We start from the raw sequence: 17,071 nt of genomic DNA, 5'->3' as shown, positions 1-17,071 counted from the left end.
TGCAACTCGCTCGCAGCAACAACACATTATAAAACTGCCTGGGTTTTGTAACCATCCCGTATGCCGCTGCCCAATGAGCGGCTGCAGCGGGAGGAGGGCGGGGTGGAGAGAAGGAAAGCGAGGCAGACAATCGCATTGGCCTTTTGATTTTTACATAAGTCATTTGCATAGATGAGGTATTTTCATGAGGGGCGTGTCTGGGGAGGGAAGCCGGCAGAATGGAGGGGCTGGCGCTTCCACAGAAACAGACGGGCAGCAGCAACAGCGCGGTGTAGACGCTGCCTCTGCCTCCTCCAGCTTGTCGCGCTCCGCGGCGCCACTTGAGCAGCGTGCCAGCCCTCCCGAGCAGAAGCCACCCACCGCCTCCGCTCAAGCCCAGTCATGGGCTCCCCGCAGCGGCAGGAGGAGCAAAAGCTACCAGCTGCCGAGGCTCCCCAGGCGCGCGGTTCAGAGCGCTCTTCTCCCTCGGCTTCCGTCGCCCTCTCTGCGTCCTCGCGGCCGCCAGAGACCACGATGCGCCCGCCCGAGTGGCAGGGGATGCTCCAGAGGGCAGAACGGTGGCTGGCGCAGAGCGGGCAGCTCCCCGAAGTCCTTCGGCTCTGTCAGCTGGCGTCGGGCAACACTCGGCTGCTGCGCGCGGAGCAAATGGGCGAGCTGGTGGATTGCATGGCGCGCAGCATCCGATTGAAAAGCAGCTCGGCGCCGGTACGTGAATGGGAGGTCTTCGGCTGCCACAAATGCCAAGGCTTCCTCTACGAGCCTGTCTCGTTGCTCTGCGGCCACACTTTCTGCAAAAAGTGCCTGGAGAAGGAAAGGGGCCAGGCGGCAGGATGCAGCATCTGTCCAGGGAGCAAGGGCGCTCTGCCCCGGCTCCGGATAAATGTCGTCCTCAGCAACCTGTTGGCCAAATGCTTTCCTGAAAGAGTGAAGGCGTCGCAGCTCCGGTGTGAAGGGAATCTCTTATATAAGGAGAAGAATTTGCAGGCTGCCCTTCAGAAGTACAACGAAGCAATCCGATTAGGTAAATTACCTTGCGATGCGCTCCGTAGGTGAGGTGGGCAGTGGATTACTCAGCGCCACCTTTTCTTTTCTTTTCTCTCTCTTCCTCTCGCTTAACCAGGGACCTGTGGGGTTGTATTTCTGCTAGCTTGTTCACGCGTGAGCGTAGAACGCGTTATTCCCTTGCTTTCTTGCTGAGTCGCAAATGAGCGTGTGAGTTTCTTCGCTTTGATGGGGGAAAGTGGTATTCCTGGCGGGGTAGGGGGGTGGGGTTGAAACTTTTCTCCGTGTTTTTATCTATCTGGTGACTCGTGCACATGTGCAAGCTACCACAGGAAGTTTCCGTTTCCTAGAAATAAATACGCACGTGTGAACCAGCTCCTTGTCACTCCTTTGACGTTTCCCGTTCTCCTTGCAACTTCTTAAACTTTTCTGAGGGACGTGAGGTGGCCAGCTGCTGTTATTTGTTAAACTGGCCCTGCTCTCCGGCCCTGTGTTGTATCCTGACAGGCAGAAATTCAACTGGTACAGCTCTTGGCAATATGTAGAGCTGCTGCTGGGGTGTGGGTGGATGGGTGTAAAGGTATAGCAGCAGATCAGTAAAAAAGAAGAAGCCAGCAACCTTATACAGAAGATGTGCACCGATTGTTATGAATCTGAGTTTATTGTACTCCAATCGCAGCTTGTTTTGACAGATTTAGTATTGGTGTTGGGTCACTATTGTGAGTGCCTAAACAAGGGCTCTGTTTGCCGTGTATGTTATCCAGGGCAGATCAGTGTAACTGCTTGTGCATAGTGTGGTACCTGGTGAGAGTGCGCATTCATACAACCAATGTACCCCACATCTACACCTGCCATGTAAGAAAGGTCTTCTTGCCTGTTGGCAGGATGGAATAGAAGGTAAATACAAACATGATAAATTACAGCTTAGTAACACTAATTCATACCTTCAAGGTAGTCTTATCACCACTATGCTTCTGGCCGCCTCTCATCTTTGTATAAAGCCAAAGTGTATTAAAAGAAGGACAGGTGTGTTTCCTCTGGGATGCTGACGGTATCAGTTACTGTAATGTGATGGGTTTCAACCTGAATATCTTGGCCAGCTTATACTGCCGGCCACGAAATACAGTGGTACCTCGGGTTACATACGCTTCAGGTTACAGACTCCGCTAACCCAGAAATAGTACCTCGGGTTAAGAACTTTGCTTCAGGATGATAACAGAAATCGTGCAGTGGCGGCACAGTGGCAGCAGGAGGCCCCATTAGCTAAAGTGGTGCTTCAGGTTAAGAACAGTTTCAGGTTAAGAAGGGACCTCCGGAACGAATTAAGTACTTAACCCGAGGTACCACTGTATAAGGAGATCTAAGTACCCACCCCCCTCCGAGGGGTGTAGCCTGCAAGGTCTTTAAAAGGTTCGGCGTGACTAAAATGTACATATGCTGATTTATATGTACAGCTACAAATATCGATCTGTAAGCTGCACGGCGCTTTGCAGCATGCTGAGCTGCCCTATAAACAAAGTTGTTGTTGTGGTTGTTGTTGTTGTCGTCGTCGTTTGTTTTTTTTTTAAAAGCTTTTTTAAAAGTAGAGGAAATGACAGAAGATCACGTAAGTCCCTGGACCACGCACACGATTAGCAACAACCCCTAACTAGCATCTAGCCCAGGAACGGAAAGAGCAATGAACCCTGGCTGTGTCTTGTCCATCAGGCAAACCCTCACCTTTGCATCCTCACCAAAGTCTTGTCGATTCCGTCCGAAGTGAAAGTAGGTCAGGAGAACAGTATGTTGCATAAGCTTAGTAGCCCGGTCTTAATTCCCTGCCCCCTTCCTATGGAATGGTTGTGTAACGAAGCACAGGTCGCGTTTTCCAAAGCATCCCACTAGCGGGCTGATCATATTTAGTTAAATTGCCAATGACTCACTGCTGTGGTCTCTTGCTCACTGGAATTAGATTTTATTTCTAGATGTGAACAGTGGCTTTTTGTCTGCAAAGGATCCCCCCCCCCCGCGCGCGCACCGCCGCCGCCGCCCCACGCATTTCTCTTTAAAGCAGCATGCAAGCTAGGATTAATAGACACTGTTGAATTGAGTGAAATGCCTTTTTAAGAAAGCATTGATTGTGCCAAATCGAGGGGGTCAGTGTCAGTGTGTCAGAAATTGTGGAAGCTTTTCCATAAAGAATCTTGATATTACCTTTTCTGTAGCAAGAGGCTTGACACATGAATCCTGCTGGCTTTTTTTAAAATCTTTTTTCTTTTGGAAAACTTGCATAACTTCCAGAGTGGTAGCTGTGTTAAGTATTTTGCAGCCAAAAAAAAAAAAAAAAAAAAGGAGAGAGATCAGAGGTTCTTTGTGGCACCTTTTAAAGATGAAAGGAAAACTCTTGGGATGCCATGAAGTTTTTGTTGTGTTTAGAGAAAAAAAATGTTGACCCTTAGAGCATCATCTGTAGTGAAAATCATAATATCATATAATCAAATCATCAAATCATGCAGCCATACCATGTAACCATAATATCAAGCAATCGTTCATACAGCCATAAATCATAATCATAATCATAATTTTATTATTTATACCCCGCCCATCTGGCTGGGTTTCCTCAGCCACTCTGGGCGGCTTCCAACTGAATATTAAAAACAATACAGCATTAGATATCATCACAATATCATACAGCCATAATATCATACAGTCATAATTTGACCGTGCATTTGACATGAGTGTTTTAGCTCAGTACGTTGGGCCTCTGGTTATGTACTTAATTTGTTTCAGAGGTCCCTTCTTAACCTGAAACTGTTCTTAACCTGAAGCACCACTTTAGCTAATGGGGCCTCCTGCTTCCGCTGCGCCACTGCCGCATGATTTCTGTTTTCATCCTGAAGCAAAGTTCTTAACCTGAGGTACTATTTCTGGGTTAGCGGAGTCTGTAACCTGGAGCGTATGTAACCTGAAGCGTATGTAACCTGAAGCGTATGTAACCCGAGGTACCACTGTAATCTGACCTGGTGTACAACAACTTCCTGTGTCCACTAATTGGTCTCCCTCATCCTTTCAAAACTGGTTTCTTTTTTAAGGAAGATGTTAGAGCATCTGCTTTGTGTGCGGAAGGTCCTGGGTTCAATCCTTGGCATCTCTGAGTATGGCGGGGAGAGAACCCTGCCTGACACTCCGGTGAGACATTGTCAATCAGCTCAGTGATGGATTTACGTATAAGCTAAACAAGCTATAGTTTAGGACCCCACTCACTTGGGCGCCCCCAAAAAAATTTAAAGGAAAAAAACCTGGATGTACATTTCCAAAATATAAGATTAAAAAACAAATAAAATAAAACCTACATACAACAACAGTGTTTTGGGTTGTGTAGGCTCCTATGATGTACAGAGGTACCTCGGGTTACAGACGCTTCAGGTTACAGATGCTTCTGTTAAGAGTTTGGGTGTAATCCTTGACGCCTCCCTTTCCATGGAGGCGCAGGTTACAACAGCCAAGGCGACATTTTTCCACCTTCGCCGCATCAAGCAGTTGGTCCCTTACCTTTCCCGCCCCGACCTGGCCACAGTGATCCATGCGATGGTCATCTCCAGGCTTGACTACTGTAATTCGCTCTACGTGGGGCTGCCCTTGAAGCTGTCCCAGAAACTCCAGCAGGTGCAGAATGCTGCAGCGAGGCTCCTCACGGGGTCTCTGCCATGGGAGCATATTCACCCAGTGCTTTTCCAGCTGCATTGGCTCCTGGTAGAGTACAGGGTAAGATTTAAGGTGCTGGTTTTGACTTTTAAAGCCCTTCACGGCCTAGGACCCTCATACCTACGGGACCGCCTCTCCTGGTATGCCCCACGGAGGACCTTAAGGTCCACATATAGCAACACCCTAGAGGTCCCGGGCCCTAAGGAAGTTAGATTAGCCTCAACCAGAGCCAGGGCCTTCTCAACACTGGCCCCGGCCTGGTGGAATGCTCTGTCTCTTGAAACCAGGGCCCTCGGGATCTGATCTCTTTCCGCAGGGCCTGTAAGACAGAGTTGTTCCACCTGGCCTTTGGCTCAGAATCAGTTTGAGTCCCTCCCCCTCTTTCTTTTTCCTTTCTCCTATGAAGAGATTGCTCCTGAATTGTTTTAATGTTGTATCTTAATCTTTTAAATTGTATTTTAATCAACTTGTTTTTATTATTGGTTGTTAGCCGCCCTGAGCCCGGTCTTAGCTGGGGAGGGTGGGGTATAAATAAAAATTTATTATTATTATTATTATTATTATTATTATTATTATTATTATTATTACTGGACGAGGGAGCTGATGTTTGTCCACAGACAGTTCTTCCATGTCATGTGGCCAGCATGACTAAGCCACTTCTGACGAAACCAGAGCAGCGCATGGAAACGCCATTTACCTTCCCGCTAGAGTGGTACCTATTTATCTACTTGCACTTTGATGTGCTTTCAAACTGCTAGGTTGGCAGGAGCAGGGACCAAGCAACAGGAGCTCACCCTGTCGCAGGGATTCGAACCGCTGCCCTTCTGATCGGCAAGCCCTAGGCTCTGTGGTTTAGACCACAGCGCCACCCATGCTTAGGCCTCATAAAACCTAAATCTGGCCCTGATTAGCATAGTCAACGTTGAGCTAAAAGAACCAGTAGCCTAGATGTACCTATTAGGCAACTGCCTTCATTGCAGGGGGTTGGACTAGATGACCCTTGGTGTCCCTTCCAACTCTACAATTCTATGCAGTTTAAGTAGTTCTTTCCCTATAATTCCCAAAAGAAAAGCTTCTGGGTTTTCTTATTCATGTATGCTACTACAGTGACAAGAATGTTACTCGCCCTCAAAATGGAAAGATGCAGAAGTCCCAGCAAAGGAAGAATGGATACAGAAACGTATGGCGTATGCAGAAATGGTGAAATTTACCGGAAGAATAAGAAATCAAGATAACAAACTTTTTATAAAAGAATGCAAATGGTTCATTAAATATTTACAAATAAATTGCAAACAGATAAAGAACGTTGGCAGGATTATTGTAATAACCTGCAGTTTCATAAGAATACATATTTAAAGTAGATGAATAAATGAGCAAATTATGTTAATTTGGATATGTGGAAGATATTAAAAATAAATTTAAGGTACCTAGGGATTAATATGACTGCGAAAAATTTGAATTTATTTAAAGATAACTATGAGAAATGTTGGTCAGAAGTTAAAAAAGATTTAGAAATTTGGTCTAATTTGAAGCTTTCCTTGTTGGGTCGAATTGCAGCTATAAAGATGAATGTTTTGCCAAAAATGTTATTTTTGTTTCAATCATTGCAAATTTTGGACAAGATGGATTGTTTCAAGAAGTGGCAGAGAGATATTTCTAGATTTGTCTGGCAGGGCAAGAAGCCTAGAATAAAGTTTAAAATTCTAACTGATGTAAAGGAAAGAGGTGGATTTGCCCTGCCAGACTTTAAATTGTACTATGAATCAGCAGCTTTCTGCTGGCTGAAAGACTGGCTGCTTCTTGAGAACACAGACATATTGGATTTAGAAGGTTTTAATAATGTTTTTGGGTGGCATGCATATTTGTGGTACGACAAGGTTAAAGCACATAAAGTATTTAAAAACCATATTGTCAGGAAAGCATTGTTCAATGTCTGGATAAGATATAAAGACTTGTTGGAAAGTAAAACCCCAAGGTGGCTGTCGCCAATGGAAGCTAAGTCTCAGAAAAAGCTCAATATGGATGCCAAATGGCCAAAATATTGGGAAATTTTGGAGCAAGAAGGTGACAAATTGAAATTGCAGAGCTTTGAGAAATTAAAAGATAAAGTGCGAGATTGGCTTCATTATTATCAAATAAGAGAGGCCTATAATTTGGATAAAAAAATTGGCTTCCAGGTGGAGAAATCAAAATTGGAAATAGAATTGCTAGAACCAAAAACTAAGACATTGTCAAGAATGTATAACTTGCTGTTAAAATGGAATACACAGGATGAAACGGTCAAATCAGCGATGATTAAATGGGCACAGGACATAGGACATTATGTTTGCTGACTGGGAGCAGTTGTGGACCACAGGTATGAAGTTTACGGCATGTAATGCCTTAAAGGAGAATATTATGAAAATGATTTACAGGTGGTACATGACCCCAGTTAAGCTTGCAAAAATTTATCATCTGCCTGACAACAAGTGCTGGAAATGTAAAGAAGCTGAGGGAACATTCTTTCATCTTTGGTGGACGTGCCCAAAGGTTAAGGCTTACTGGGAAATGATATATAATGAACTGAAGAAGGTATTTAAATTTACCTTTCCTAAGAAACCAGAGGCCTTCCTTTTGGGCATAGTCGGCCAATTGGTGCCAAAGAAAGACAGAACATGTTTTATGTACGCAACAACAGCAGCAAGAATACTTCTCGCTAAGTATTGGAAGACACAAGATTTACCCACCGTGGAAGAGTAGCAGATGCAAGTGATTGACTATATGGAGATGGCAGAAATGACCGGCAGAATCCGTGACCAGGGAGAAGAATTGATGGAAGAGGATTGGAAAAAGTTCAAGGACTATCTACAAAAATATTGTAAAATGTTTGAGTGTTAAAATGATGTGGGATGTGAAGGTAACATGGCATTTGGGATATGGTTAAAAGAGCTATGAAAAGAAGAATCTTAAAAAAGAGAAGGGGGGTATGACTAGAATAAATATTATGTCAAAGTATATAAGGTGGAGTAAAGGACCAAGATAAGGGAAACTAGAGACATAATAAGTGGAAACATATAATCATGAATGAGGTTTGAAAGAGGGTTAGAATTTGCTGAACTTGACGGAATAAAGAGGAACACAAAAAAGGGAGATGTGAGGAGGTCAGGAAAGAGGGATATAGAACCTTGAAACTTAAAAGTGGATTTTTCTTTTTTCTTTTTCTTTTTTCTTTTCTTTATTAAGTATGTATTTTCTGTTTTTTGCTTTCTGTTTTGATATATGTGATTGTTTGATTTATGTGATTTTTTTATGATTTCTATGTTTTGTAAAATCTTAATAAACATTTATTATAAAAAAAAAATAAATTTAAGGAACTGCAGAAAGGGGGAAGGAAGTCAAGTTTTGAAATGTTAAAATGATTGTAAAATTAGTGAGATGTATAAACCTGAAAAGCATAAATAATAATAATAATAAAACAACTCTATGATTCTACATTTTATGTGGATGCTGCTGTTTCAACTGCATTAGCAGCAGCACCTGCCTCTGAACATTGCAAACAGAGGGAGGGGAGCACTGGTTCCTGTCACCCTTATGTAAAGTTTATATTGCATAGAACACACTATGAAAAACACTATTTTAAAAATCAGGAAATTCATGTTTTAAACGTCACTGTCTGCTAAGGTAGCCTTTTTTGATCCACCCTTTTGTAGAAATAACAGAACCTTCATTTCCTCCCCATTGATTTATAGAAACTGTGTGATCTTATAGCTTTGTCATCACCTGTGTTTATGAAACTCCTGAAGAGCTTGTGTAAGACAAACATGATGGCTCTTATAACACCAGTTCCTGAGAGCTCCAGTTAATTTAAAACTTAAATAATGGATGTTTCCGAGACGTACCGGAGACGAAGTGATTATGAAGGATACTGTATACATCAGAAGTGCCTATAGTTCTTGTTAATAGTTGTACTGAGTCAATGTTTCCATTACTTCCAGAGCCCAGTGATCATTTGACATATAGCAACCGGTCCCAGGTTCACTCACTTTTGAACAGTTGGGAAGAAGCTCTGAAAGATGCAGAAATGGCCTGTAATCTCCAGCCAACGTGGATAAAGGTGAGTGCTGGTTTCAGATTCACATCTTTTTTATTTAACTGAGCAAATCATCACTGTCCGTGTCACAGTGGAAATAAATGTCTCTGATTTTTGGCCAATTGGCAATTCCTCAAACAGGCCAGCAGATTGTGGGCAGTTAAATTTGTGATGGGAAATATGCAGTGGTAACTTCTGAGATATAAAGGAGGCCTGAGCTTGCAAATAACTCCACGCAAGTTACTAGTCCACAAACGTTTTGGTAAAGGTAAAGGGACCCCTGACCATTAGGTCCAGTCGTGACCAACTCTGGGGTTGCAGCACTCATCTCGCTTTATTGGAGCCGAGGGAGCCGGTGTACAGCTTCCGGGTCATGTGGCCAGCATGACTAAGCCACTTCTGGTGAACCAGAGCAGCGCACGGAAACGCCGTTTACCTTCCCGCTTGACGTGCTTTCGAACTGCTTGGTGGGACCGAGCAACGGGAGCTCACCCCGTCACGGGGATTTGAACCGCTGACCTTCTGATCGGCAAGTCCTAGGCTCTGTGGTTTAACCCACAGCGCCACCCGCGTCCCCCAACGTTTTGGTAGTTTCTGGCAAATTGGTGGCCTGAAAGAAAAAGTCAAGTTATCAGCTACATTTACAAAATATTCTTCCTTGCCTAGCCACTTGGAGGTAATTTTGCTCACTACAGATGACCTAGTATGGCAGCGGTGAGGAATCTGAGGCTCATGGGCAAATGCAGCTCATTAGATATCTTTGTCCGTCTGTCAGGATTCTCCATAGGCTACACCTCCTCTTCCCAGCCCTCACCCTCCTTGAGTGGTTTTGCTTGGCTGAAATTTCTCCTTGATCTCTGATAATGCTTTGTGTATGCATGATTTTGCCTCTGGCCTTGCCCACCACTGTCATGTGGCCTCCAGAAACTTCTCAGAAGGAATGCGGCCCTCAGTAAGAAAAAGTTTATCGGCTTTTGCGGTATAACAGGGCTGGTGCACTTGCCGCCTTCAAGATGCTGGTGCACAAACTATAGGTCTTCTCTGCTGTATCCCCAGAAGCACAGGAAGGGCTGTAGCTGGGTGGCAGAGAATTTGCTTCACATGCAGAAGGTTCCAAGTTCAATTCCCAGAGTCTCCAGGTACGGCCAAGAGAGACTCCCTCTCTGGAACTCTGGAGAGCCCTTGCCAGTCCATGTAAACAATACTAAACTTGATGAACTAAACAATGGTCTGACTCTATACAAGGCAATTTCCTGTGTTTTTACTGCATATGTTTAAGTTGTTAGGTGAGCCTAGGAAAAGGCAGTGATGACTCCCTTCCTTCTTGCAGGGTCACTTACGGAAGGGACAAGCCCTTGTTAAACTTGGGAAAACAGAAGAAGCTTTTCAGGCCTTTTTATTCTCCCTTGCCTTGGATTCTGGGAACAAAATGGCCAGATCAGAAGCTCAAAGGGTGAGTCCTATGTATCTTTTTATCTGATGTCCACATCTTTAACCGTAGCACCATCTCCTATTTTAAAAAAGAAGCCAACCTGTAGCTTACCAGTTTATCAGTTTATGGGATGTGGTTGTGCTTCATTATGCTCTCCACTATTGTATTGTCTGGGTGAACCTTATGTAAGTTATTTTGGAGCAGGGAACTGTCACCATCTTGTTGCCATATGAAGCTGCCAAGCACATCGGTGGTGCTGTGATGCAGAGGTCACACTGAGTCCTTCACAGTGCACATGACAGACAGGCAAAATAGCAAATCAGATGTTTGTTCAGCCATCGGTCTTGCCCCTTTTGCACCATGCTCACTTTTTTAAATGTAGGGTGTTCACTTCAACTTTGATCCCCACCACTTCATCAATAATATTTTTAAAAACTGCTTCAGGGATTGGTGGTGAAGTTGGCATGGATCTTGTGACTTTCTCCCTTTGCGAGTTCCCCTTACTTGTAACTGTATCCTGGTTGCCCTACATGACTCCACCTTTCCCCCATCAGCTCCTTCTTCAAAACCTACCTTTCCCTTAGAAGTACTTAGCATAACCCCATAGTTCTCATGCCTCACGTCTATTGCCCATGGGTTTCTAAAGTAATTGCATATTGTTCCCGTGTCTGCCCTCTGCATCCATCTCCCTAATGGCATTGCATAAATAAAAAACAGTCATAATCATGATTTTTAGTCCACTTTTTGTCAGCTGTCATATTAAACCTCTAAGCCAAGTCATGTCATTATGTTGTAAGATTTAAAAAGGGATAGAGATAGCTTAATTATGGTGATGTTGGTGCCATCAAATGCACACAGTTTTCCTCCCTGGGATGAACTTTGAAAAACCAGTTGCACAAGGTTTTTGGCGTGATTCAGGCTGAACTGGGGAAAGCTGGCTGTGGGGAGGAAGGCTGCCAGTTGGCTAGTGACTCTGATGTCACCAACCCGCCACTTCTTCTTTTCTTCTTGGCAGCCCCTGGAGCAATTTTGCAACTGGTTTTAAAATTAACTTCCTTTTCTTGGTAAGGTGAAATACATACATATATATATATTGTATGTATATATATATATATATACCGTAAATATATGCCAACTTTTGTATCTTGGCATGTCCCTTTCCCCCTGCCTCCCTGACAAACCATTGCCTTATGTGCTGTCATTGTGCCATGTGCTGTTTTTGTACTGGTGTGTCTCATTTCAGTGCTGTTCCTCAGCACAACGCTGCAATGAACTGATAACGTTCATTTTCCAAAGTTGCATTGGTGACAGTGCATTGTGTGAAGGAGGCTGCATTTAATGATAAAAGTAGCCTTTGGGTGAATTGGATGACTGTCCTCAGAGCACAGCACAGTGAACTTGTCTGATTCTTCACTAAGGCTGTTTGGGCAGTTGTGACACTCTTATTTCAGAAGCGCTCAGACTGAACCCATGAAGCTGAGCTCATCCTAGCTGGTTGCTTAGTTTATAATTGCCATCAGCCTAAGAAGTGGGTTGTGTTCAGTGAGCATGATAAAGTTCAGGGAAGCAACCTGACCTCCCTTCTACCTTGGAATTCCAGAGTGGAGACTGGGAAAAGTCTCTGTTCCAGATTCAATGCCTGTTTATTAAAGTATATACCTTTGCTCGCAAGGGCTCTTTAAGTCACCTCCTTCTCCAGTGTAAATAACTAGAGGCTCTGGCAGGATTTGAGTATCTTGAGCAATTGGCATTCAGAAAAATGAGCTGCAGGTAGGGGAGGTAGGGTTGGGGGAGGTAGGAGTGGGGAGCCTATGATATGGTCAGACTCCCATCAACCATGGCCATTGGCCGTGCTGGCTGGGGAGAGGCATCTGGAGGGGCACAGGTTCCCCAGCCCTGAAATAAAGTGTGGGGAGGAGGTTAAAGAGCCCTTTGGCTTGGGTCTTAGGTAATATGGAAGCAAATAAGTTTCTGGCCCTCTAGCCCTTGCTCAATTCAGAATATTGCCTCCGGGTTTCACAAATGCTGTTTGTTCAGGAATATAGGGGAAAGGAGTTGGGAGACATCTCAGCCAAGAGAAACCCGTACTGTCCTGTGACTTGGTCACATCACACAGTGTGCATGAGTCTTCCACTGTGCAATTCAAGCTAGGAGGGTTGCAGCAAACTGCACTGGGCCCATGCAACGCAATATTGATGCCAATGGTTAGCGTTAGCTTCTTAGTCTCATGAGATGAGAATGCAAAACTGCAGGTAGGGGATAAATGGCCCTCCAGATGTTGCTGGGCTCTAGCTTGGCTAGTGGTCAAGGTTGATGGGAGTTGTAGTCCTTACAACCTCTGGAGGACACTGGGCTCCCTATCCCTGATGTAGAGGGCAGAAAAAAGGGATTGCCTCTAAGAAACAAAAACATAGGAAGCAACCTCATACCAGATCAGAGTATTTGTCTGTCTAGCCCAGCGTTTCCCAAACTTGGGTCTTCAGCTGTTGTTTTTGGACTACAATTCCCATCATCCCTGATCACTGGCTTTGTTAGCAAGGGATGATGGGGGTTGTAGTCCAAAAACAGCTGGAGACCCAAGTTTGGGAAACCCTGATCTAGCCCAACGTTGTCTATGCAGACCGGCAGCTGCTCTTTGGGCAAAGGAATCTTCCTGTTGCTACCTGATCCTTTTGACTGGAGAGGGAAGGGGCTAATGATTATTATCCAAAGGAGCCCAGGGCAGCAAATGTACATGCAATAAAATATATTTAAAAGAATTCCATTACAGGTGTAGACTTTGAAAGCTCCCTACTTAAAAGTCTTATTGAAAGAGGGGATGGCTTCTGGTAGCTGCCAAAAAGGCAACAGAAGCAAGCCTTGGATTATTTTAGGAGCCCAGAAAATAAAGCAGCAGAATTTTCCAGCCTCTGATTTTATTTTTATGCTGAGATAGCTTGCAGTTAATAGTTTTCAGATGAATCAGCATTCTTTTGATGCTGGCACTTAACCAGTGGTTTTCACATCTTTGTGAATCTGTTGGCTCCCTCTCTCTCTGAATGTATGATGATCCCATTTTGGAATGTAAAAGCACACAGCAAATCTTGCTTTGGTGCAGAGGATTAAACTTGATGCTTACCTCTGTTGGATTTCATTCAGAGATGGGATGCACAGGCTTGGCCCATCCTGTTGAACCTTGGGTTTAGATTCCTGCCCACTTCGTGTAGCTTTGAACTATGTTCTAATGCTTATCCCAAGAGACAAGGAATGTGTTCTAGCTTAACCCACCCCACAATGTGGTTGTGTAGATAAAAGTAGGATAACCCCAGATATGCTCGCCTCTTCCCTTTGAAAGACAGGTAGGATGCAGGTGTTTAAATTTTTAATGGTGTGGGTAGAACACAAGTCAAATCTGCCCTGCCCTGTGGTCAAACCCAGATGACTGAAAATTGTTTTGTTTTGTTTTGCTAGGAGTCTGTCTATTAAACAGGAAATGTATGACTATCAACCTGTTGGCACTGACAAGATGAGTTTGCATTGCAGCAGCCTTTTGTGTGTGTGCTTTTCATAGCTTAACTGTTCTGCAGGGAAGCTTAAAGAGCACTTCTCTCCTGAATACCCCAAGCCTCAACATCTGTTGCTAGCTTACACTAAATAAGATCCTTGTCCCAGATAGCCTTGTATTGATGGCCATGACTGGCAATGGCTCTCTGGAGCCCCTGTAGAGCTTTTCCATCACCTGCTGCCATATCCGCTTCATACATTTAAAGCATATTTCATGCTCAAGAATTATAGGAACTGCAGTTTGTTAAGGGTGCTGGGAATCGTAGCTCTGTGAGGGGGAAACTACTGTTCCCTGGATTTCTTAGGGCAAGCCATGTGCTTTAAATGTGTGTTAAATCAAATGTGCATTAAATTTATAGTGTGGATGTGGCCTAGTCCTCAGAAGTGGAAATGCCAGGAATTGAACGCAAGACGTTATGTGTTCAAATTAAGTAATGAAGTGTGTGTGTGTGTGTTTGTTTTATATCATAGCTTCTACTTAATTTAATTTCGCGTGTCCCGAGGGATGCTCAGGAACGCATGCCTGATATCCTGCAGCTGGTATCCCGCCACCCTAAATTAAAAGGGAACCTTTTAAGTTCAGCACCATCTGAAGGCACCATCCATTGCCTACAAAGTTTGATCAAGGTAACACTTGTCTGTGATACTGTCCTTGTATGTTAATATTTGGTTGTGGAGGGGAGGTGGTTGCGCAGTTTGCTGCTGGGTGAGTGTGTAGGGTCATTGGCCTGATGCATGAGTGCATGCTGCTGACCACCCTGAGATTTTATTAGCAAGGCACATGGGGGTTCTAGTTTTATTAACAAGATGCTCATGGGGTTCTCTGAGAATTGCAGCCAGTCATTAGGGAAAAGCTTGGCAGAAAGGTTGGGATTGAAGACTCATTAAACTGGGTCTTATTTCTTACAACTTAAGAGTCTGGCTGATAGATCAGACCCAAATGGTCCTAGGCCTCCCGCCTCCTTCCCAAAGCCTGGTTTGTGCTTTCCCAGCTTTGTAAGGAGGGGGAGGGCTCTAGGACCCTGTCAAAATCCTTGTGCCTCCTTCCTAATGCGGGGGGGGGGGGGCTCATTACCTGCCTTGGGAAGGCAGTAAGATCAATGAGGGGTGTCATAGTACCCAAGTCCCGCCACAGCCAGGTGCTTCTGGGAAATGTCAAAGCTGGACATGTGGGCAATGTTTTTTATTTTTTTATAAGTTCTCCTTTCAAGACCTTGACCAGAAAGTGTGATCTATGATTTCAGAATAGGCTTTGTATGGATTTACTGGGCTGCAAAGAACTGATCTTGTGTCTTTGAGCTGGTGAGATAGAACAGCCATTGTATTTGCCTTCTCTGTCTGGCCCTTGGTACTCTGCCTAGGCCACACCGCTCACCAGCCCTGCTTCAAACCTTCCTTGAGTGTTTTTGCCTAGCTGGAACGTGTTATTGAACTCTGATTATGCCTCTTGCTTGTCTGGATGGAGGACTGAGAGAGGGGTGAGTGGGTGGGTGGGTATAGAAGCTAGCCTATTGCATAAAGGTTTACATTCATTACTCCACCCACTTCTGGCTGTGGCCCTGGCAGGGAATGCAACCCTTAAACTGTTTTACTGCTTAGTGTTGCACCCAGTGTATTATCTGTACTTTCAGTGCTGTGCAGTCAGTCCCTCCCCACCACAAAAAAGTGCACTGAGGGGGTGCAAAATTAAGAAGATCCATAATTGAGAAGATCCATTTGGGGGTGCAAAATTTTGGCCACGCACAGGGCGTCATATTACAAAAGATTACCCAAGTCTGTCTCTGTTACTTTTGCAGCAGGATTGTTTTTCTATTGAAGTCATTTGTTGCTCATCCTGCTTCAGTTGCCTCACGACAAATTGTGAGCAAGATGCTGTACAGGCAAGATGTTGCAGAAGTTCTATTTAGAATTGGGGATGACAGCAACCTTAAGCCTGATTTTAGGGGATGTGTAGCTTTTTCTGCAGGGTGATTTGATTGCTTTGAAGCACTGAATTGCATTTTAGGTCTTGAGTTGAGAGGCAGTTTAATTTATGGAGTCTCCCTTCCAGCATTAAGCATTGTTCCTTGGAAACATAGGGACCCCCACCTCTTCCCCATTCTCTGGTAGTCACCTCTGATCAGGGCTGGCCCACCCATGAGGCAAGGTGAGGTGACTGCCTCAGGCAGCAGATCCCAATATCGATCTTTCTCCCCCAGCTTGTTCCTGATGTAGGTCTTTGCTGACGCCTTCTTCCCTGGAGGGCAGGGGCTGCCATTCTGGGGTCTGCCTCAGTTGCCAAAAATGTATTGGACCAGTTTTGTCTCTGGTGGCCATCTCTGAAACCGGCCAAGTTAGCTTTGGGGCAGAGTTGCTCTTTCATCATGGTGCGGGGAAGAGGTTCCTAAAACACAGCCTCATTGCCAAAGCATCCTACATAGCAAACTCATTCTCCAAATGCTGGTCCTTGCACAGTCCAAATGGCTGTGTCTAGTATCCATGCCAAGAGGGCAATGTGGACAAGCTTGGGGGAATTGCAATGTTCGCCGAAGTACAAAAAAAACCAAAGGTGGAGAAGAGACTCCCAAAAAGCATCTTAGTGAAGGCTGAGCATGCTAAGTGGACCCGGAAAAGTGTTCAGGTTGGTGGGTTAGATGGAAAACTGCAGAGAGGGGATTAGATTGGAACGGATTGTCTTGGGGAAAGGTGTGACTGGCTGGCAGGAACCCTGAGCAGGAACATTCTGCATGGCACCATTTTGTTGTGAGTCTCACCTAGAATCACAGAATCGTAGCGTTGGAAGGGACCACGAGGGTCATATTGTCCAACCCCCCTGCAATGCAGTGATCTTTCACTCAACGTGGGGCTTGAATCCACAGCCCTTAGAATAAGAGTCTCAAACTCTGCCAACTGAGCTATCCCACCAATAGTAGTCCCACTCCCAGCAGACACATTAAAGTTAATGGGCCTGACTAATATAGGGACCATTAATAGACAGGACTAACTAAAGGTCTACTATAACTTAGTCATATACAAACTCCAGATTTTTATGTAGAAGCATGAGCTGTACCCTGCCTGGAAGGCCTCTTGAAAAAACTCAGATAATAGTTTGCCCCAGTGGCAAGCCTTGGCTTATGACTGCTAAGGTTAAATCTTGACCGGCTCTGGTAACCAGGCCTTTTAAAGCTTAACCTCAACAATAGCTTATTTTCTATTTTGAATGTTATTAACTCCCATAAGAAGTAGCCTCAATTTTCACAAATCAATTGAATGAAGTAGTCAATCTTTTTCAAAGCCATACCACTTCATACTACTACAACTACTGATATTTTTTAATTTTTTAATTAACATAATACTGCTAA

General features: G+C 44.5%; 1 protein-coding gene across 3 annotated transcripts in view; it reads left to right on the top strand.

Annotated features, from left to right (window-relative positions):
* Positions 1-426: 426 nt before the first annotated feature.
* The window catches only part of LONRF3 (LON peptidase N-terminal domain and ring finger 3), a 40,039-nt gene continuing 23,394 nt past the window's right edge, over positions 427-17,071 (top strand). For 2 of the 3 annotated variants that reach the window (XM_053374170.1, XM_053374169.1), the window contains exons 1-4: positions 427-1,021; positions 8,661-8,779; positions 10,086-10,208; positions 14,202-14,357. In XM_053374170.1, the coding sequence (XP_053230145.1) occupies positions 514-1,021; positions 8,661-8,779; positions 10,086-10,208; positions 14,202-14,357 (906 nt within the window). In that variant the 5' untranslated portion in view covers positions 427-513. The remainder of the gene's footprint in view (positions 1,022-8,660; positions 8,780-10,085; positions 10,209-14,201; positions 14,358-17,071) is intronic. The other variant, XM_053374171.1, reaches the window with a different exon arrangement.

This window comes from Podarcis raffonei, chromosome Z (assembly GCF_027172205.1).
Source record: "Podarcis raffonei isolate rPodRaf1 chromosome Z, rPodRaf1.pri, whole genome shotgun sequence".
NCBI lineage: Eukaryota > Metazoa > Chordata > Lepidosauria > Squamata > Lacertidae > Podarcis > Podarcis raffonei.
Note: the sequence above shows the minus strand (reverse complement) of the source record. Positions and strands in the feature narration are given on the sequence as shown.